This window comes from Onychostoma macrolepis, chromosome 05 (genome assembly GCF_012432095.1).
Source record: "Onychostoma macrolepis isolate SWU-2019 chromosome 05, ASM1243209v1, whole genome shotgun sequence".
Taxonomy (NCBI): domain Eukaryota; kingdom Metazoa; phylum Chordata; class Actinopteri; order Cypriniformes; family Cyprinidae; genus Onychostoma; species Onychostoma macrolepis.
Genome location: NC_081159.1, coordinates 27,814,286 through 27,837,492, shown reverse-complemented (window position 1 = coordinate 27,837,492; position 23,207 = coordinate 27,814,286). Strand labels below are relative to the sequence as shown.

Below are 23,207 nucleotides of genomic sequence, written 5' to 3'. Positions count from 1 at the left end.
ACAATTGTATTTGGAAACGAGTACACAATAATGATAACAGCAAAACCCAAAGAGATATATGTACAAAGTCCATTTTGCAAATAAAACCATCACAATTTCATTTCTAAAGGTGCAGCAGGAAGATTTTCTAGAATATTCCTTAAAAGCCACAAAAACACTTACTTTTAAATGCATGCATTTTTCTGTGATTTTCTTTCATTGTGTTTAATTGAACACTGACCCGAGCTGCTTTTACTGGCACAAATAGCGAATGTAGCACTGTAGTCTACGTTTGAGGGTTTAAAGAGGTTCAGACAATTAAAACACACAAAAATACACACATACAGATGAAAAAATCCCTTTCTAAAATCTCAATGCATTTACAGCAGCACTAATGAGAATAGACATTTAATTAAAGAGCCATTATTCTAAACAACTTGACGATGAGTGACCTGCAGTGTCAACTTAAACCTGGAAAATAATGCACTTTATTCAATGTAATCCAAAACCGAACACAACAAAACAAGCGAGTTTTAGACAGCTTACATTAGTTCTAATGCTATCGTTTCAGACTTTGTCTGCCTACTAAAGCTGCCCAAATTGACCAAAACAAACATAAATAAACAAACATTTATCATGTTGCTGCTACCAAGATATCAAGGCAAAAAAAAAAACACAAATAGCTCCAAACCAAATCATATTTTGTCCGTTCTCTGCTACCAGTTACTCTTTAAGGGTCTTTACGCTTATTTCTTTTGTTCTTTAAAGAATCCAAGTCAGACCTCTTCAGGGACTTGAAAAATGAACACACTTCTCTTTGGATTCACATTGTACATAAACTCAAGTTGTAATAAGAGTTCAGTTTTCACTTATTTGTAAAGTCAAGTCAAATACTATTAGCAATAAAATTATTGCAAACATGAATAATAACAACATTATGATTATTAATTATTATGCTATTATATATTGTTTTTCTTAGTTTTCATAATGTTCCTCACTCCAAATCTGCTAAAATGATCGAGTGCCATGCACATATGTATATGTATAATAACCTATAATGATATAGTACCTTATAATGTATTTAGGGCTGTCGCGGTTAAGGAATTTCCCTTGCGGTAATTTTGAATGGCTCAATAGCGGTATATATATATATATATATATATATATATATATATATATATACACACACACATATAATCTGTGTGTGTATGTGTCACGATGCAAGGAGGTCATATTCAGAAACTAATAAAACCGAAACTAATTCGCGTTAAAACAGGAAGTGAAGTAAACAGAGGAGAGTGACAAAATAACGGTCCACATAAAACTTACCTGACAATAAGATCATTAGTATGTTGTTAGCCTATATATATATATATATATATATATATATATATATATATATATATATATATATATATATATATATATATATATATATATAACAGTTAGTTCTGATCCTCGAATCTGACTGACGATACCTTTTCTGTTAATATCTCACCTGCGTGTTCTAGACGGCTGTCAGTGCAGTTTCATTGTTTCGCCTCAAGGTGGCGGCAAGAGACTGTCTTTGAGTGAGTCTTCATTCAACTACACGTTCAAAAGCGCTGATTCATTCAGCGATTTGTAATGAAACACGCTGTTTAAATCATTTTAACTTTGAGCGCCACTTTTAAAGGCTCAGCTGACCAGCAGAGCGTCGATGCTAAGACAGATTTCGCTTTCCTTGGACATGACAACCTATTTTCACATATGACTCGGCCTGAAGGACAGACGCAGGTAATCGCACGCGATCAGTCGATCTCTCTCTCATTCGCTGTCTGTTTAGGCTTGTTAAGTGCAAATTTACTGAGCCTCTGTGCAAATCAGCATGATACACATTGTTATCATTACTAATATTCAGTACACTTGCACGAAGTGTAAAACAAGAAGGGCGTAACCTTACGAAAAAGAAAACACTGAAATATCGCGGTTGCTGCATTCCTCTGCGGTTATGCTCATCAATAGCGCGGTATAGCGATATTGCGGTTATCGCGACAGCCCTAAATGTATTGTACAATCTCATGAATAATTATGATCACAGTTAACACATTATAAAACTTACCAATTCATTGTTACACTATCCATTTTAAATTCAGTTATAATTATTTATGACAAGATATAATGTATAACAAATTATAAACACTCTAAATTAGATTAATTAGCCTTTATGTAATGCATTATAAAGGGATATTTATAATGCATTACATAAAGGCTTTAATAGTAAAGTGTTACCAAACAAACAAAACATTTTTTGGATTTTGTGTCAATTAAATGTGCAGTTTTACACAGTCCGAACATATCCCAGCATTCACAGGGGTCTGATAGTGTTTTTTTGCATGCTGCAGCAGAAACATCACCGCTATTATGATTTCAGTCAACATGCTCGGATGAGGTGCTTTACCCCATCATCAAAAACCCATCAGAGGAACAGCATGGCAGGTAATCATCTGACCTGACGGATGCACACATAGACACACACTTCCTGGGGGATTCCAGCCAGTGTAGACCACCATCAAGAAAGGAGTTCAAACTGATATTTTCTAAACCATTACAATCTTTTTCTGTAGCCAAGCAGAAATCAACACATACACACACATCAAATCACAGGACTTTACATCAGCAAGACAGGTTGATTTGAGAACTGCACTGCACAACATCAATCTAATGTTCAATGTAGCTGCACACCTTAGGGAAAATGAGCAATGTACTGTCCAAATTTCTGTAATAGGGAATTTTATGGCTGCATATTGGAAATATAGCTTTAGAAGTGAAGACATATCAAATGACTGTACTGAGAGCAGAACAGCTTGTTAAAATGAAAAGGGAGACAATGCTTCACCTTTATGACAGGGTTCAGGAGCACGACCCCAGATTTCTTGGTGATGACTTGCTTAGATGTGTAATGATGCTCTATGAGCTGTGGGATGGTGGGAAAGCCAGTGCCTTCAAATCTATACTGATTCTGCACACAAAAAGAGGCAAATTAAATTAGACAGTATAGTGAGTTTATAAAATAAAATAAAATAAATACACTTAGTAATTACTTACAAATGCAAAAGAATCTCTATGTCATCAGTTACAACTCGTTAACTCTAGCATTCTGCCCACTTAAATTCAGACCCAGAGATAAGGTAGTGCGGTAAGATCACATTCATTTGAATTAATTATCGAGAATAAGAGAGATTAAAGTTGTGTGTGCTAATTCCCTGTGTCTGCACGTCTCTCTCTACAAACAATGAAGCTGTGAGTTTAGTTACTTCCGTCTCCTTGCTGAGAAATATATAGTGTAGCGATTCAGCATCAAAACTATTTTATTAACAAAAGTCACGGGGCAGCACTGACAAGACGTTTCTGTGCTCCTGAATGTTTCTGTGTGCACCGCGCGATCACTGATCTCTGTGTGCGAGTGATGTGTGTGTTTGTGCGTCAATTAAAGCAACACATTTATAGAACAGTGATTAAACTGACTTGGAACTACCTGTGCATTAAACGGTTTTAATGCATACCAGCCAATCAGAATCGAGTATTTAGACAAACCAAGGTTAAACTGTGTTCATAAATATTAATGCTGGGCAAAGATAAAAAAAATTTAAATCGCGATTAATCGCATGATATTCTGAGATTAATCGCATTGTTATGCACAAAATTCAATAATTAATTCAAAAGTAGTGTATTGTGCACTTTTTCCATTTAAAAGCACTGATATATGAACAAGTGCAATAACATTTGGTTTGCAAACACTTTAAACAAATAATGTGCTATTTTTACAGCAGTATTCCTTCTACATAGTAGCAGTTAAAATATTTATTGTAAATCTCAATTTATAACATTAATGTAATCAAATTAAATATAAAACCAAAGCTATTTGCTACTGCCAGGGCATTAACGTTTTTATAGAAAATATTTTATAGTTTGTTATAGAAAAACAAATTATGCTCAGAGTCCAGAGCCTCAATCATAACATTATAACAGGCACCTTCCGAGTAGAGATCTGCACTACCGCGCAACAGAGTGCGGCGCGGGACAACACTTGATGGGCGAGTGTGGGTGTGGGCGGGTAGAGTGTGGAATGCGGGAGAATAAGGGTATATTCACACTAGGCAATCTTAACCATGCCCGAGCACGTTTGACCCCCAAAGGCCGGCTCGTTTGACTAGTGTGATCGATCTATGCCTCGCTCCGGTACGGTTCGTTTAGCCGTCCGTGTCTCGGAAGAGGTCGGCCAGAGCGTAGTTCAGTTGGGCTCGGGCGCGGTACGCATGTAGTGTGAACGCTAACCGCGCCGGAGCACGGAACTTCTGATACGTGCAGTACGATTGCGTATATACAGTGAGGAAAATAAGTATTTGAACACCCTGCTATTTTGCAAGTTCTCCCACTTAGAAATCATGGAGGGGTCTGAAATTGTCATCGTAGGTGCATGTCCGCTGTGAGAGACATAATCTAAAAAAAAAAATCCAGAAATCACAATGTATGATTTTGTTAACTATTTATTTGTATGATACAGCTGCAAATAAGTATTTGAACACCTGAGAAAATCAATGTTAATATTTGGTACAGTAGCCTTTGTTTGCAATTACAGAGGTCAAACGTTTCCTGTAGTTTTTCACCAGGTTTGCACACACTGCAGGAGGGATTTTGGCCCACCTCCACACAGATCTTCTCTAGATCAGTCAGGTTTCTGGCCTGTCGCTGAGAAACACGGAGTTTGAGCTCCTCCAAAGATTCTCTATTGGGTTTAGGTCTGGAGACTGGCTAGGCCACGCCAGAACCTTGATATGCTTCTTACAGAGCCACTCCTTGGTTATCCTGGCTGTGTGCTTCGGTCATTGTCATGTTGGAAGACCCAGCCTCGACCCATCTTCAATGCTCTAACTGAGGGAAGGAGGTTGTTCCCCAAAATCTCGCAATACATGGCCCCGGTCATCCTCTCCTTAATACAGTGCAGTCGCCCTGTCCCATGTGCAGAAAAACACCCCAAAGATGATGCTACCACCCCATGCTTCACAGTAGGGATGGTGTTCTTGGGATGGTACTCATCATTCTTCTTCCTCCAAACACGTTTAGTGGAATTATGACCAAAAGTTCTATTTTGGTCTCATCTGACCACATGACTTTCTCCCATGACTCCTCTGGATCATCCAAATGGTCATTGGCAAACTTAAGTCGGGCCTGGACATGTGCTGGTTTAAGAAGGAAACTTCCATGCCATGCATGATTTCAAACCATGACGCCTTAGTGTATTACCAACAGTAACCTTGGAAACGGTGGTCCCAGCTCTTTTCAGGTCATTGACCAGCTCCTCCCGTAGTTCTGGGCTGATTTCTCACCTTTCTTAGGATCATTGAGACCCCACGAGGTGAGATCTTGCATGGAGCCCCAGTCCGAGGGAGATTGACAGTCATGTTTAGCTTCTTCCATTTTCTAATGATTGCTCCAACAGTGGACCTTTTTCACCAAGCTGCTTGGCAATTTCCCGTAGCCCTTTCCAGCCTTGTGGAGGTGTACAATTTTGTCTCTAGTGTCTTTGGACAGCTCTTTGGTCTTGGCCATGTTAGTAGTTGGATTCTTACTGATTGTATGGGGTGGACAGGTGTCTTTATGCAGCTAACGACCTCAAAAACGTGCATCTAATTTAGGATAATAAATGGAGTGGAGGTGGACATTTTAAAGGCAGACTAACAGGTCTTTGAGGGTCAGAATTCTAGCTGATAGACAGGTGTTCAAATACTTATTTGCAGCTGTATCATACAAATAAATAGTTAAAAAATCATACATTGTGATTTCTGAATTTTTTTTTTAGATTATGTCTCACAGTGGACATGCACCTACGATGACAATTTCAGACCCCTCCATGATTTCTAAGTGGGAGAACTTGCAAAATAGCAGGGTGTTCAAATACTTATTTTCCTCACTGTATATTGTGAGAGGGCTGTGTGTCACTGCGTTCCAAACGACTCAAAATAATAACAAAACGATGCTTTCATAATAATAATGATAAGAAGAAGAAACTGCATTAATGCGTGATAAAATAATTGTCGGTGTTAATTAATGCGTTAACGCAATAATTATACATTAACTTGCCCAGCCCAAATAAATACATAAGTCATCATTTTTAAAGATTGCTTCACTTATTGTTCAATCTAAAAATATTCTGACTAAAAATATTCTTTATATGAATAATGACATTGTTTTGAGTCAGCTTTCTGATCATGTACTCACATCAGCAAACTGAATGATGAAATGTCTGCGCTGTCCATCAGAGAACACAGACAGCACATATTCTCCAGGTTTGCCGTGGCTCTCTCGCACCAGAAAGTCTCCCTGCTGCTTCAGCAGCTCCTGGGCCTCTGTCCTGGGAATGGCACCGTGATACCACTCTTGCTCGCCCAGGGGTTTCTCACTAGTGGGTATCACATCAAAAAACTAAAGAGGAACAAACACAAGGTCAAGGCAGAGAACATGACCGGACAGATAAAAATGAGGAGGTGATGATGGAAAAAGCAGGAGACTCGGTTAAGAAACTTACTGATGAAGAGCCCAGTACAGACTTGGGCGAGCGGATGATTCCAGCGATGGAGTGTCTGAGTGTGTCAAACTTCGATACCTTGTCTTTGCTTTTGTCCTGAAACATAATGTATTTTTCAATTAAGTTTTGCAGGACATTCATTAAGCATAAACAGTATAAAAAAAATAGAAAAACAAACAAACAGAAAAACAGTAAATAAAATAGATAAATGTAAATATCTAAAAAAAAAATTTGGACATGGTACAATGATAATACCCTATCTTTTAGACATACATAACAGTGACAAAACGTTTTTGGACACTGTAATACAACAGATTTTCTATCACTGAAATATAGTAGTGCCAAAGGACTGTTTTGTAAGAGAAAAATCATACACTTAGTGTTCAAGTATATTCTGACGCATACATTTGAATAGAATTTCGCAGACACTTTTTTAGAAGAAGAAAAATACATCTCATTTACAAATCCCTGCAGTGAAAGTATTCCTTTAAAACAGCCATAATACATCATTCTGAGCATCAATGCACTCGTAAAAAAAGGCAGCAAAAAAATAAAAATAAACTGGGAACACACTGCCCTCTTCAGCAAACTTCAACACCAGAAGCATGTCAAATCAAACTTTACCTTCATATTAAACTGCACCACAGCACAATATTAATATTTGTTGTGTAATAAGTCAAAATGAAATTGTTGAAAGCAAATCGTTGTATCTAAATTATTTTCACTGCACTGATTTAACAAATTTAAGATCATATTATTCACATGTACAAGTGGCAATTATTAACAGTTTTAAGCATTATGTTTTTTTACACAGACTACCAACCACATACACATTCCAATTGCAAAACGAGATTAGTATATTTTATAGTTTTTGTATATAATAATTGGAGCAAAAAATACACATTACAAAAACTAGATTATTAAAAAAAGATTATTACCACTATACACCTTCAATATACTTTTTCTTTCGTTGTGAGAATGATTTTTATTCGCTCAGTTTTTGTTCATATGATAATGTTTTCTTATACAAATCAACATTTATACATTTAATGGCTGTACAATTTGGATACATTATGATTTGTTATATTTAACAAATAATCCAACAGACCCCATACCTAACAACTGGACTGAGTGCTGGGATGTCTGTGAACAACACCCAGGCCACTGGCTACCATGGCAGCAAGGATATCTTAGCCAAATTAAATTACTTTTATGGCCCAATGGAATTCAGAGTTAACTCTCACTTAATTCACTTTGAACCAGACACATACTGCCCATAGAAAATGACTTCTTTCATTAATTCATAGACAAACCTTTCTATGAAAGAACATGCATATCTTCAGGACATAGTGTGTATTATTACTGGTTTTGTATATTGGCTTTTGTATTGTATAATCTTTTATGCATGCTTTATGATAGAACCACCAGGTTAATGTAACTCACCTATACCATTTTAGTATCTACGAATTCGTATTTTGATTATCTAAATGATAGTGCGTATTATATGTTGATACCTATGCAACATATTAGTATTATAAGAATCTTCAATAGTTTTTGAATCAACACCAAATCCAGTTACATATGCAAAACACCATGTTCGAAGAAAAAGGTTGTAAATTTTCCTCCAAATGTTTAAGTTACCATTGGCTCACTGACCCCCTGGATGACCTCCTGACCTCCACAGAAGTTAAAGGACACTCTCAGAGTGACCTCGCTCTTCTTCTGCTCTCTTACTGCTCTTGCTACCTTCCCATTCTCAGACCACAAAGCCACGGGACCTACCCCGCTCCGAAAGGACCTCAAAGTTGCAACAAGCCATGTTGCAACTTTCGACCTGGGAACGAACTCTCCCAACCACCTTGAGTCAGAATAACATCTTTCTATAGAGATGCCACACTTCAACCTGGAAGAACTCATTGCAACTCCAACACCACTGAACTGTTGAACCATCAAGACTTTCATCCAAGACTGCATCCGGATGTTAATTCAACGGCCAAGGCAATGCAAGTATCGTACATTTAACTAAACGAAACAGAGGTTTAGTATAAAGCGGTAGACCCTTTTGTACAAAGGCGCTGGTGGTTCGGCTCAGGTGGTTAACTGACTGCTTTTCCATAGCCTCATCGACTGGTTTCTTAAGGTTTTGTTCATTCACTTTTACTTCCCTTTCTCCCCAAGTATATATGAGAGCGTGTGTATGCTTGTGTAGACTATTTATGTGTTAGTGTCTTAGTTAATAAAATTTCATGAGTTTGGTTTCTGTGGTTACTACTTGTAAAGTCAATTTAACGAGCCGATTTTGCTATGCTCTAATAATGCATGAGTACTGTAAGAAAGTTATTTTCTATGGCCATGACAATAATCTTTCTTAGAGTTTATATGAAATTACACTGAATGTTTGCTGGACAAAAGAGGTATCATATCGATAACAAGTGCAATATGGAGTACCTCAAGGCTCAGTACTAGGGCTGTTCCTTTTCACGCTTTACATGTTACCCTTGGGAAATATCATCAGGAAACATGGGGTTATGCTGATGATACTCAGCTCTATATTTCTTCGCGGTCCGGTGAAACACACCAAACTGAGAAACTAACGGAATGCATAGTCGATATAAAAAACTGGATGGTGAGTAATTCCTTACTGCTAAATTCTGAAAAAACAGAGGTGTTAATTATCGGACCTAAAACCCCCACATGTAATAATCTAGAACACTGTCTAACACTTGATGGCTGCTCTGTCAATTCTTTGTCATCAGTTTGGAACCTAAGTGTGCTATTTGATAGCAATCTCTCCTTTGACAGCCACGTTTCTAGCATTTGTAAAACTGCATTTTTTCATCTTAAAAATATATCTAAATTGAGACCTATGCTCTCAATGTCAAATGCAGAAATGTTAATCCATGCGTTTATGACCTCAAGGTTAGATTATTGTAATGCTTTATTGGGTGGTTGTTCTGCACGTTTAATAAACAAACTACAGATGGTTCAAAATGCAACAGCTAGAGTTCTTACTAGAACCAGGAAGTATGACCATATTAGCCCGGTTCTGTCAACATTGCACTGGCTCCCTATTAAACATCGTATAGATTTTAAAATCTTGTTAATTACTTATAAAGCCCTGAATGGTTTAGCTCCTCAGTACTTGAGCGAGCTCTTATCGCATTATAGTCCTCCACGTCTGCTGCGTTCTCAAAACTCTGGCCGTTTGATAATACCTAGAATATCAAAATCGACTGCGGGCGGCAGATTCTTTTCCTATTTAGCGCCAAAACTCTGGAACAATCTACATAACACTGTTTGGGAGGCAGACACACTCTGTCAGTTTAAATCTAGATTGAAGACCCATCTCTTTAACCTGGTTTACACATAACACATGATTGACAAACAGATTAGTTGATTGTAATATTAACTCTGCTACAGTTACTACTGACAGTTGATATAAATAATAATTTTGTGCAAATTTGCCAGTGTAGAACATGAAAAATATTAGAATATTAGAAAAAGAATCATATTATTTGGCATCATTCGTTTAGCAAATATATGTTTCAGTTATTTTTACACATAATTATGTACAAGCTTCTGTTACGTTCACTGTTCATCTATTGCTTTGTCATATTTTATCTTTTATTTAATAGCACAGCGCACATTTAGAGCTGCTCTAGTGCAGCGGCACAGTAACAGTCACAGTAAGTGACGTTTTGCTGTAATAATGTAGGAAACCACTCATTATACATAATCATATAACAGCTAATGTTTTTTTTATGTAATTTAGTTTTAATCCAAATGACACGTTTGCTGAGTGAGCGATTAGCAATCATGCAACAGAATATTGAATTTATGTTTCATGTACTCCATATACATACTTATCTCTGATATCTCTATTCTGTTCTCTGCTTGTTCTGTTGTCAGTGTGTCTTTTTCTGGACATAAACACTGTACACATGTGTGGTATCAGTTTTCTGTACCAGAGCATTTTAATGACTACAAGTACACAAGCACAGTATCGGGCCTGATAACTGATATTTCTAATTTTTGCAATGCCCACTTTTGTCCTCAGCACTTTATGAAAGCCAGAAGCGAAAAGATTACCAGTCATTATATTGCAACTAATGCAACTAATGATAGGACCCTTTTAAATTGTAGGTCTATTCATTTAAAGGGGTGGTTGATTGCGATTTCACTTTTTTAATGTTATTTGGTGTGTAATGTTGCCGTTTGAGCATAAACAATATCTGCCAAGTTACAAAGCTGAAAGTTCAATGCAAACGGAGATATCGTCTTTTAAAATTATGGCAGTTTAATGCCTACAAAAATGGTTCATAGGGACTACAACAAGTTACTTCCCGGGTTCGTGACGTAATGAACCCAGATAAACCCCGCCCTGGGAACCAGTGGTGGAGGTAATGAATTACAACTACTCACGTTACTGTAATTGAGTAGTTTTTTCGGGTACTTGTACTTTTTTGAGTATATTTTTAAAGCTGTACTTTTACTTGTACTTAAGTACAAATTAAGCAAAATAATCTACTTCATTACTTTTAAAATCATAGTTCGTTACTGAGTACGCCCACAATTTGAATTGATATTCAAACCTTTCACGAAACTTCAGTAGCCAATAAAGATAACCGATCGTAAACGGACCAATAAAAGCCCTGATATCTGAACCGAGTCCCGGGAAAAGCCGCCGCTGCAGCAGGTGAAGAGCAGCTGATTGAACAGTGAGGGAGCACAGCGTGATTTATGGACTCAAAGTTTGGAGAAACAAACTACATGGTAGCGTTATCATAAATATCTATATTTTGTTATCGATATTTAACTATCTGACACGGTTCCATTACTCATTCTCCACAGTATCTACCGTATATACACCGATACACATCCTCTCAGACAGCGAGTTTGACACGCATCAGCCTCCTGTCAGTTACAGAGTCTGAATGTCCGCGCGGGATTGCAGGTATTCCGCATAGTTTTAATAATTTCCACGCAAATGTGGCGAGCGCTTTATTGTAACATGAGAACAGTCATGTAGTCACAGAAAACTGGATGCGAGCTTTCAAATAGGCCTAATTTATACAAATGAACTGCTTGTCCTCTCACTGTGATATTGTGTGCAGACTGTGTGCTATCGCGATCTCTCAGTGCTTTTAAAGTAGAAATTATTTCTTTTTGCTCCTAGATTAGACTTTGTCGAAAGTTATCAACCATTCAGAATAGATCCATGCCTGACCGATGGAAATGCTACTGGAAATTGTATTGTCTGTACGTGAAATGCACCAGAAAGTCTTCCAACAATCAAAGATGGACCTTTAATTTCTTTACAATGTAAGTTTATGCTAGAAATGTTTTGGAATGGGATATTTGTCTGATTTATACATATAAATATCCTAGTCTGTCTAACTGCATCACTACATTGTACAGACATTATAGGTCAAAGCCATCTGATGTTCCATTTATCTAGCCTAAATAAATAGGCCTAAAATATATGGCTCTTAAATCACTGCTAATAAAAATGTAATGTTGTCATATTTCGAATACCTCAACTGAATTGAGGTCATTTGTTTTATAGTTTTATTACTGACTGTACTTGTCTTTTTTTTTTTTTTGTAAATTCAATTCAGTTTGAAATCAAGCGTCCTTGTGTTGTAAGCTTTTGCAACAAAGTTACCCTATTTTAAAGACCCAAATACACAGAATGAGCAAATGTTTAAGATTTACATTTTTGTAATGGTAATTGATCAATATTTATATGTATGTACATGAAGGCCTATATTAAAAGCTGTTCATCATATAAAGCGAATGTGTCTTTTTAGAAGACTTGGATTAAACCAGTTTCAAAGCTTGAAATAATGATTGCCTTGAAAAAATGGATGGACAAATTTTTTTTTAAATATTAAAATATCTATATGGCAGTATACAGTATGTTGTAGTTTTGCCAATGGTATTGAAAATGATTAGTTGTCATGAAACAACTTTTTAATGCACATTACTAGTCTTGTGGTGAACAATTTAACCGTGCAATACACTGGGGAAAAAAAATTGTCTGCAGTCGTAATCTTTAATAAAAAACTGAAAAATTTGCTTCCACTCTGGAATGGCGTTCTCGCTCTGATAACGTCAGTTTGATGGCTTGGGGAGAATCCTCTTGTTAAGTCGTGACGTGAGGACTGCTGTTTCCGGGTCCATGCCTCTACTTATTTCACTTGAGAATACTATCTCAACAACCATTTATGAGCACTATTTAATTAACATTACATATTTAAGCTAAGCATTTTAAAATTTGCTGTGCACACTACAGTCTCCGTGCTCACAGTGTCCCAGACACTAATATTTTAGCTGAATCACTGTCTGGCCATCTGGGATTTCAGTATGGAAATAAAGGTTAGGGTTATAATTTTTCAGTATTACATGACATCGTGTGTGTATATTAGCACAGTTTGGTGTTTTTTGGGGGTGTCTGGCAGAGTGTTAGGACCCAGAATTGGTGAAGCGTGATGTCAGACGTAACAAACAGATATTCTTAGCCACTCCTATCCAAACATGAATCTGCTATGAGCAAGAGTATTCAATATCCAATATTTAATTTCAGTCAATAAGATAAAAGTGGATTTTGTTCAAAGTAGCTATTATCCAGATAGATCTTTAATATGAATGAATTATTTTTTTTTTTCATTAAATATCACCAGCTAAAAAGTAACTAGTAACTAGTACTCTGAGTAGTTTTTAAGACGAGTACTTTGTACTTTTACTTAAGTACTGTTTTGGCACCAGTACTTTTACTTGTAATTGAGTATTATTTCAGCAATGTAACAGTACTTGTACTTGAGTACACATTTTCAGTACTCTTTCCACCACTGCTGGGAACATGCAGCAAAGGGGGCGAGGCCATGATGCACTGCTTTAGAGAAGAGGAAGAGAAAACTAGGGGTGCACGTAAAAATCTATTTATATATATGAATCGCGATTCTGTCTTCTAACGATTCTAATGGATTCACAAGTTTCAAAATCAATGTTCTAAAGCAGCGGTTCTTAATACTGCTCCTCGCGTCGCCCTGCTCTGCAACAACAGCGTCACAGCACACTGCGATTCACAACACACTGGACCAGCTAACCAATCAGAGCCCATCGTTTATTTCTGAGGGAGGGGCTTCATAAAACCAGGAAATAATCGGAGCGTTTATCAGAGAAGGGACAGAGCGGTGTAGAATAAAGGTAAATTATGTGAAAAATAATGCCAGTTAATCACCCCTTTAATATGAGCTCCGATGAGCAAACACAGAGACAAGTCAAAAACCCGCCGGAAATAGTACACCACCTGGTTACCTTTGGCATACTATTTTCAACATTCTATGATTTGGGACACACAAATTCTAATCTTCCGTACTATTTAAAAAAACGATAGTGTGCGATTTGGGATGTATCTCCAAGAAGTGCCTTACCATTGAGTTGACTGAGCGGGCGTCCTCTTCATAATTGACGACAGGCGGTGGTTCTTTGCCCTCGTTCTCTTGCATCTTCTGTTCTAGTAGTTCTCTCTGTGCCATTAGTTTGGCCTCCGAACAGCGCAGCAGCTGGACCGTCTGTCTCAACTCCTCCAGAGACTGCTTCTGACTGAGTAACAACACCACACTGAAAAGAGAGAGATCACGGAATTCAATCCACAATGAACATCTCCTTTTAATCTCTTTTTAAGGATTTTTTTCTGAACATTACGTCAGAGCCAGAAGCACTGTCAAGGTTATTTCTTTAATCAATTTTACTCTAAACTGAAATGCAACCAATGAAACTACTAAATATACCAAAAAGGTCTTTAATAAATGCGTGCACTAATTAGCAAAGTTCAATTTTTATCCATTTTAACCATTAACGCATTTATTTTAACAAAGCCCTTTTCACACTGCGCACAGAATTACAACAGAATGCCATGAATTTGAATTAAAATTTTCAACCTGACTTCAATTTGCTTTGCATAGCAAAAATTGGCTCAATAAAAAAAACATTTTATTCTGATTTCTAAAAGTATCCTAGAACAAATATGAAGTATCATTCACGACCAAGACACATTTGTACAAAAAAAATGGCAAATGAAAGATTGCGTTCATAAAGTATGGGGAAATATAAATTACTACATACACCAGCATAAAGTTTAGTTGGCTAAATTGGGGGAATGGGGAAGTTCAGGTGTAGAGCTGAGCAGCACTGCTGCCCATGATTATCTCAGCATCTCTTGTACTGGATTACCCAGCAGACCTTAAAGAATGTGCTGAAGCTGGACAAATCCTCATCTAGCCAGCACAACAGCACAGTTCACTGAACTCCATCAGTCCGAGCCCTTTCATATTCACAGAGGTGCTGAGGTCAACACGGATCGGTCTGCCCACCCTAATGAATCTCTTTGGAAACACTTGAGTTCTCCTCACTTCACTGCTGCATTCATTGTTATAGCTAACACAGAGAGAACACTGAAGCAGAAATGACCATGAATGGGAATTCAGTCAAATAATGGTTTCAGTATAAAAAAAGCCACTGCTGCTTGACATTGTAAAACTCCTGAATTAAAAACACAACTAAACATTAGTAAACCAGCATTAAGGACATAGTGGCTGCTGGTATTTCTCCTGTAATCAACACTAAACACAATTTAAAGATCACATATAAGATTTTGATTCTCTATGTTTTTGCATGAAAAAAAAAGAAATATGATCTCAGTTTCTGAATTTCTATCTTTATTTTCTGCATTTTAATGCATTTCTGCATTTTAATTTTAATTTGTTTCTATTTAATTTGTTATCTTGTGGCCTCCTTAGCTGAGACCTACTGGTTTAGAACAACTCCCTGATTTGATATATTCTGTGTAGTAGTTAAAGGAGGGTCATTCTCTCACTCTGATTTCTTCTCAAAGATTTTGGTAGATTCCTCTATTTTGTTCTCCAGGTCCAGCATGAGGTCCTCTTTGCTGCGCAGACTCTGCTGGGTTAGGAGCAGCTCCTCTGAGGTGGACTTCAGCCTGGGATCAGTCAAACACACATCTTTACTATGTTATCTACCATATCAGGTCTACTACTTATGAAAAAATAACTCTGCTAACTGAATATGGAGACTGTGGAAAAGGCTATAAAACTCACTAAATGTAAACTAACGCTATCAAGCATTATTACCAAACATAAGGATTGAAGCATTCATGCAAATCTTGCATCTAATATCCAGCTCTTAAATGACGATGACTGAGAAATGAGCAACTCACATTGCTTGTAAACTGTCTGCTGTCAAATTATTCCACAGAATCTCATTTGCTTGAAGATTCTCTGTTTCTTCTAATAGCGTTGCATCAAATTCTACATTTGGTTCTTTGGCTTCTGGTGCTCTGTTGAAAAATAAATTGAAAAGATCTCAGAGATATTTAACATTTCTGACAATAAATATTTTTTTAAATAATAGAAATATACATTATTATTTTAAAATGAAAAGATGTATGTTTTAGTATTTTAATAGTATTAATCACACCTATAACATATAAGCAATTAGCATTTTTTATTCAGAAGTGTCTTACTTATAAACTTCGATGAAGTTGTCATACTCTGACAGTGGATCGATTTGGTCGATGGACGTGTGTATTTCTTTGTGGACCTTCACTATTTCATCTGTTAACAGGCTGGTGATTTCACTGTACTCCTCCAGAATCCCCTTACTAGAATTAAAAAAGAAATGAAAATCATTGTTTGTATCCATTTATGAATGTACCATGTCATTGATTAATCATGTCCTGTCATTAAGAGTTCGTGCTTATTGAGCTCATACTTAAGGGAAGGGATTTGAACAAATCAATTATTTTTCTGATTAAACTACTTAATCTATTACTGATCATGTGTGACCCTGGAGCACAAAACCAGTCATAAGAGTACATTTTTTGAAATTGAGATTTATACATCATAAGCTTTCCAGTGATGTATGGTTTGTTAGGATATTTTAGACAATATTTTACCGATACACAACTATTTGAAAATTTGGACTCTGAGGGAGCAAAATACAAAACAAAATCTAAATATTGAGAAAAATCGCCTTCAGAGTTGTTCAAATGAAGTTAATGCATATACAATGCATATTACTAATCAAAAGTTACGTTTTGATGTATTTACGTTAGGAAATCAACAAAATATCTTCATGGAACACGATCTTTATTTAATATCCTAATGATTTTTGGCATAAAAGAAAAATCGATTATTTTGGCTATTGCTACAAATATACCCGTGGTTTTGTGCTCCAGGGTCACATTTTGTGGTTCAGTGGTTCTGAATATATAACTTTTGCCTGACTTTATGTCCATCATTGAAGAAACTTCTGCATGGTTATTTGACCCACACTGAATGGTCATATATAATTCAGTGGTGCATTCTAAATCAATCCCAGAAGGCTCTTGCAAATGTTTCCTTTGTGTGGATTAACCTCCACTTCAGATTACCGCAAACTCTGTGATTAAAAAACAGCTTAAGAAAAGAAAAACCCCAAAGAGACTTCTGTGCGCTGCTAATCCTCTGACAGCTATGAGATATTGGATTGGGGCTACATCATGCAGTAAGGTTTTTAGTGTAGCTGCACTGGTTGCACAAGGTCTACAAGAAAAGATTTTAATACATGTGGCGGTCCAAAGCATTCACAACACCCAGATACAGTACAACGCGAGGACTACACTGCCCTCCACAGTTCAAGAGGAAGCTGTATTCTCATGTCAATGCTTAAAAGTTATTTGTACATACAGAAGGCAAAACTCATTTAACTACAGATTTAACTATTATGTGCTTAAATTGTATAATGTTATTAAATTATGCAATGCTTACATATGTGACCCTGGAGCACAAAACCAGTCTTAAGTAGCACAGTTATATTTTTAGCAATAACCAACAATACATTGTATGGGTCAAAATTATTGATTTTTCTTGTATGCCAAAAATCATTCGGACATTAAGTAAAGATCATGTTCCATGAAGATATTTTGTAAATTTACTACTGTAAATATATCAAAACTTAATTTTTGATTAGTAATATGCATTGCTAAGGACTTCATTTGGACAACTTTAAAGCCGATTTTCTCAATATTTAGATTTTTTTGCACCCTCAGATTCCAGATTTTCAAATAGTTGTATATCTCAGCCAAATATTGTCTGATCCTAACAAACTATACATCAACTGAAAGCGTTTTTTTTTTTTTATGGTTTTGTGGTCCAGGGTCACATATGAGAACTACTATTCATCAACTGAGGTAAGTATTTTTTTAAAGCAACTTTTATTCAGTAAGGATACATTAAATTAATCAAAATTGACATTGTAAAAACATTCATAATGATATATAAAAAAAAATTCATTTAAAATAGATGTTTTTAAACTTTCTATTCATCAAAGAATCCTAAAAAAAAGGAAAAATATTAAACAGCACAACTGTTTTTAACATTGATAACAAGCAATATTTCTTGAGTATCAAATCAGCATATTAGTATGATTAATAAAATCTCATGTGCCACATGTGATCACATGAATGAACTACATTTTAAAACATTATAATAGAAAATAGTTGTTTTAATTTGTAATATTTCACAATATTGCTGTATTTCTGATAAATACTTGATGAGCACAAGTCTAACTTTTGAACAGTGGGGTAAGTTATATAGTTTTGCTAATGCTTTGTTGGGAGCCTGAAATGAAAATTCTAGGCTATTTTTAAAATTACACCTACATGTTTTTTTGTCTAAATAGAATTTATTACAAAAAATGTGCACAGCTGATCAGTAATTATACTGATTTAAGTTTCACAAATCTTAACAAGACAATTTTCTTCAGTTCAGTTCAGTTCAGTTCCTACCTACATCTAGAAAAGCATATCTACCTCAATGACCATTTCGATAACTTCACAGTTCAGTAACAATCTATGTTCTTTATAGTTTTACTTTTGAACCCCCTGGTACTTACAGGATTCAGTTTTAAGGTGCATTATGTTTCCTTTGTTTTTGAAAACTGATGGACAGATTGAAATGATTATCTGTGTTAATTGATATTTGGCTGATATGTACTGTGGACATCAAAATTTACATGTACATTTATACATTTGGCAGACACTTTTTAATCCAAAGCAACATTCACTACACATGTGCCATGTGCTACTGTTTGAGCTACAGGAATGCCTAGTGGAAAAACCCCAGAAGTGCAATCTGGTCCACTCACAGTGCATTGATCATCTCCTCCTGCATCTTCTGCAGGGAGTCCAGCAGCAGAGGCAGTGCAGTCTCATGATAGTGCTCCTGATGCAGCTGTGCGCTTTTCACCGCAAGCACATATTGGTTGTGCAGATTATGCAGTTTCATGGTGGCTTTGTCGTAACGCTCACGGGCTTTCTCAGTCTCTTTGCCTGCAGGAGAGAGAAAAGTGGTTGTGCCGGTAAGATAAAAGGTGAAGTCCTCTGAACACCTGCTTGTGTTGTGCAAGCCTTTGAGAAATGCAGCTTTGTTATGCAAGTAGTTGTAAATAATGATTAACTGATTTTTTTTTTTAATGCTCAACACCAATTTGAACCTCTGAGCCAGAGGGGGCACTAGGAGACCTTAGCAAACTGCCAAGATGATTTAAAAAGATGTAAAACAAGACAAAACAAGCATTAAAATAAGCTAAAATGAAATAAAGATGTGAACTTAGAGCCTAGATAAATGAAAGAACTACAAAAGCAGGGGGTTGCTATTATTCTTGACCTTCTTACGTTTTAGAGGTCTTACGTGTTTGGAACGACATGAAGGCGAGTAATTAATGACAGAATTTTCATTTTTGGGTGAACTCTCTCTTTAAGGACACTAAGCTTTGCCGTTTATCAGCACACTTACTTCCTGTCACTGAATGTGGATAATGGACCGACCCTGATTTAAACTTTTAAGCCTAAAACTTTTTCATTTATTTGACTCAAGAAAAAAAATTGATTCATAACAGTCATTTTGTTGTGAATCTACGGAGCCCGGGAAGTCACCTGTAGGAGAAAAAAAAACAATCCGTGCTGACGGTTTTGCAATCCGTTCCCTCAGTTTATAAACCGTACTCACGAATTCTTAAACTGTTCCCTCGGTTTAACAAATCGTGCCCACGGATTAATAAACCGTACCCACGAATTTCCAATCCGTGCACTCAGATTTTGTAAACGTACCCTCGGTTTTTGAATCCGTACCCACAGATTCATAATCCGCGCGCACGCTTTCGCAATCCGTTCCCATTTTAATTTATAGGCTAAATAAATGAGTGCACTTAAGACAGTAAAATGTTTGTCATATAATAATTCATGAATGCTTTATTTTTAATAACATTTTACAGTTTTGGAAATGTGTTTGTGTACTATTCATTCTTAACACAAAGACTTATTTTGGTGATTTTATTATACTAAGCTTTTCCCCCCAGAGTTAGATACTGTTAATGTGGATGTGCCAGAACTTTCTTCAGTTAAACAAGGAGAAAACTGAAGTCATCGCATTTGGTTTTCAAGGTGAATGCATACCTTGACTCTAGGGGTCAAACAACTAAAAACCAAGTAAACAATCTTGGGGTGATTCTGGAGACAGACCTTAGTTTTAGTAGTCATGTCAAAGCAGTAACTAAATCAGCATACTATCATCTCAAAAACATTGCAAGAATTAGATGTTTTGTTTCCAGTCAAGACTTGGAGAAACTTGTTCATGCCTTTATCACCAGCAGGGTGGATTATTGTAATGGTCTCCTCACCGGCCTTTCAAAGAAGACCATTAGACAGCTGCAGCTCATCCAGAACGCTGCTGCCAGGATTCTGACTAGAACCAGAAAATCTGAGCATATCACACCAGTCCTCAGGTCCTTACACTGGCTTCCAGTTACATTTAGGATTGATTTTAAAGTACTTTTACTCGTTTATAAAGCACTCAATGGCATAGGACCTAAATGCATTGCAGATATGCTCACTGAATATAAACCTAACAGACCACTCAGATCATTAGGATCGAGTTAGAAACACCAAGGGTTGGACTTTGGACTTTGCACTGGGACTTTGCATTTATGCCTTACACATGGAGGGCCCAGAGGCAGCCTTACAATATCTTACTATTTATAGCTTTATTATTATTATTATTACTATTATTATTTCGTCATTACTATTACTACCATTATTATTTTTATTATTATTATTATTATTACAATTTGTCCTCTTCCTGATTCCCCAACCACCCCGTCTCGGATGAATAAATTTATTATCGTTATTGTTGCTACTATTAATTATTATTTAATACAATTATTATTGATATTTGTCATCCTCCTCACCCTCCAACTTTCCCCTCATTTCTGATTAATTGAGTTAATTACTATTATTATTATTACTGTTATTATTTATTTATTGATATTGTTGCTGCTACTATTACTATTATTACTATCACCTTCCTCATCCTCCATCCTCTAATTTTTGTTATTAATGCTATTATTATTATTACTGTTATCATTACTATTGTTTTTTTTACTTTTGTCATGTCTGTTGTACTTTCCTTTATTTATATACTTCCACCCCCAACTTACACACACACACACACACACACACACACACACACACACACACTCACTCACTCACTCACATAAATCATGTTGGCTGTCATGTATGTTTTGTTGACCTTGGTTATTTTGTATTTGATTTGTTACCTGTAAGTATCTGTATGTTTGTTTGCATAATAAAAAAAAAAAGAAACACCAAGGGTTCACACAAAATAAGGGGAGTCTGCTTTTAGCTATTATGCCTCCCGCAGTTGGAAGCAGCTTCCAGAAGAGATCAGATGTGCTAAAACATTAGCCACATTTAAATCTAGACTCAAAACTCATCTGTTTAGCTGTGCATTTGTTGAATGAGCACTGTGCTACTCCGAACTGATTATATAAAATGTATAATAAAATCACCAAAATAAGTCTTTGTGTTAAGAATGAATAGTACACAAACACATTTCCAAAACTGTAAAATGTTATTAAAAATAAAGCATTCATGAATTATTTTATGACAAACATTTTACTGTCTTAAGTGCACTCATTTATTTAGCCTATGAATTAAAATAATAATAATAACTATTATTTTATTATTATTATTATTGCTGTTATGTATTTAGGTTACATGCATTTAGAAGAAGCTTTTATTCAAAACGACTTACAAAACAGCAATTCCATGCAAATGTCATCCTTACCATGAAAAAATAAAGTTTTTACCTAAAGAATAAAACCCTGTTTAATTTGTACATTTAGGTCTGTATTTTACTGCATTAACGTGCTTTAATAGAAATTTGAAGGAAATCGCAATGTTTATCCATCACATATGAGGGGTGGACCTAAAGTAAAATTACATTTTCATTCGACTGTATTTCATGTTTTCAAATAAGAGATCAAAGACTGATCATTTTTTTATTTATGTCAACAAGTAAGTATTTTGTAGAAAGGTGGAGGCCTGTCTGAAAAGTAAATAAACTCACTTTGTCTTAACAGCGATGATTTTTGGATTTATAAGGGCTAGATTTATGAGGTCTGGACGCTTCAGCGCTGTGTCACGTCCATAACATTTTAAAGATTAAGTTTATATCTTATAGTAATTATTAATGCAATTAACTTGAAACTTTCTGTACAAAGCTAACTTATGGCCATGCTAATTATGATCAACAGTTCATCTCCATTCTCTGCACTTATCCACCATAAAAATGCGTTACGGACGTGACCGTGACGGACGTTATGCATACTGGCATGCATACCTCGTTGCTGATGATTGATAGCCTGTGTATGTTTATACTGCTGGGATCTGTTTCATGCTTTCCATATCATGAAATTTTAGAAATGAATTAATTCTAACATGTAAGAAATTGCATTTTCAACGAGAACATCGCGGAGATTGAGCCTAAAACTGTGCGGGCCAGAAATGCACAGGCGGACTGAAGTACAAATCGTCAAAACTTTTTCAAATGTCATATAATGTTCATAGTCAATATTATCTTATTTAAACATTCAATGTGTTTCAAATAACTTGTGTCTCGAATCTATCTGCGCTGCATTCATTCAGAGAGCAAGATTTTGCGTGTTCGGCGCGCGCATGTTGCTATGTGTGACGCGCAAGAGATGTGCTGTGGGTTTACATCATTCTCTCATTTTTGTCTAAATATTTTTCTTCATTACAAATATTGTTTGGTTTTATTTTGTATCATTGCATGTTAAAAATAATTCACTATGCATATCGAAATGTGAAACTGCAATCTTATTCGCAGTCTATAGCATTTTATTATTTGTACAATTGCCTATATATTCAGCATATTTAACTTAACCTGTTCTGTATCTGTGTTATTTAATGCATAAGCGATTTATTAAAATAAGTTTACGAGACTCATTAAAACAAGTTTATGACTGCGACATCCGTTTAATCTTGATCAACAACAATGATCAAGGAATTGGAGCAGCATGGCCCGTTAGATCATTTTAAAACGTCAAATAGCCTTCAATTTGCAGGTTAAACTGCATCTGTCTAGGATGTAGACTGGTGAGGATCCCACACTCTAGCGTTAACCTAATATAAATGTGCTATATAGGCTATTATTCATATTCAAGTGTTTGTGTGGTAAATAATTAATGCTCAAGAATGACAGGGAGGCGCCTGCGT

The 23,207-nt window shown here is 36.0% G+C and overlaps 1 protein-coding gene across 4 annotated transcripts in view; it reads right to left on the bottom strand.

Annotated features, from left to right (window-relative positions):
- The window catches only part of fer (fer (fps/fes related) tyrosine kinase), a 47,073-nt gene that overhangs the window by 12,146 nt on the left and 11,720 nt on the right, over positions 1-23,207 (bottom strand). For all 4 annotated transcript variants that reach the window (XM_058775777.1, XM_058775778.1, XM_058775776.1 and 1 more), the window contains 8 exons: positions 18,758-18,941; positions 16,095-16,232; positions 15,789-15,908; positions 15,429-15,551; positions 13,984-14,173; positions 6,548-6,643; positions 6,241-6,444; positions 2,858-2,980 (listed from right to left, as the gene is read on the bottom strand). In XM_058775777.1, coding sequence (XP_058631760.1) covers positions 2,858-2,980; positions 6,241-6,444; positions 6,548-6,643; positions 13,984-14,173; positions 15,429-15,551; positions 15,789-15,908; positions 16,095-16,232; positions 18,758-18,941 — 1,178 coding nt within the window. The remainder of the gene's footprint in view (positions 1-2,857; positions 2,981-6,240; positions 6,445-6,547; positions 6,644-13,983; positions 14,174-15,428; positions 15,552-15,788; positions 15,909-16,094; positions 16,233-18,757; positions 18,942-23,207) is intronic.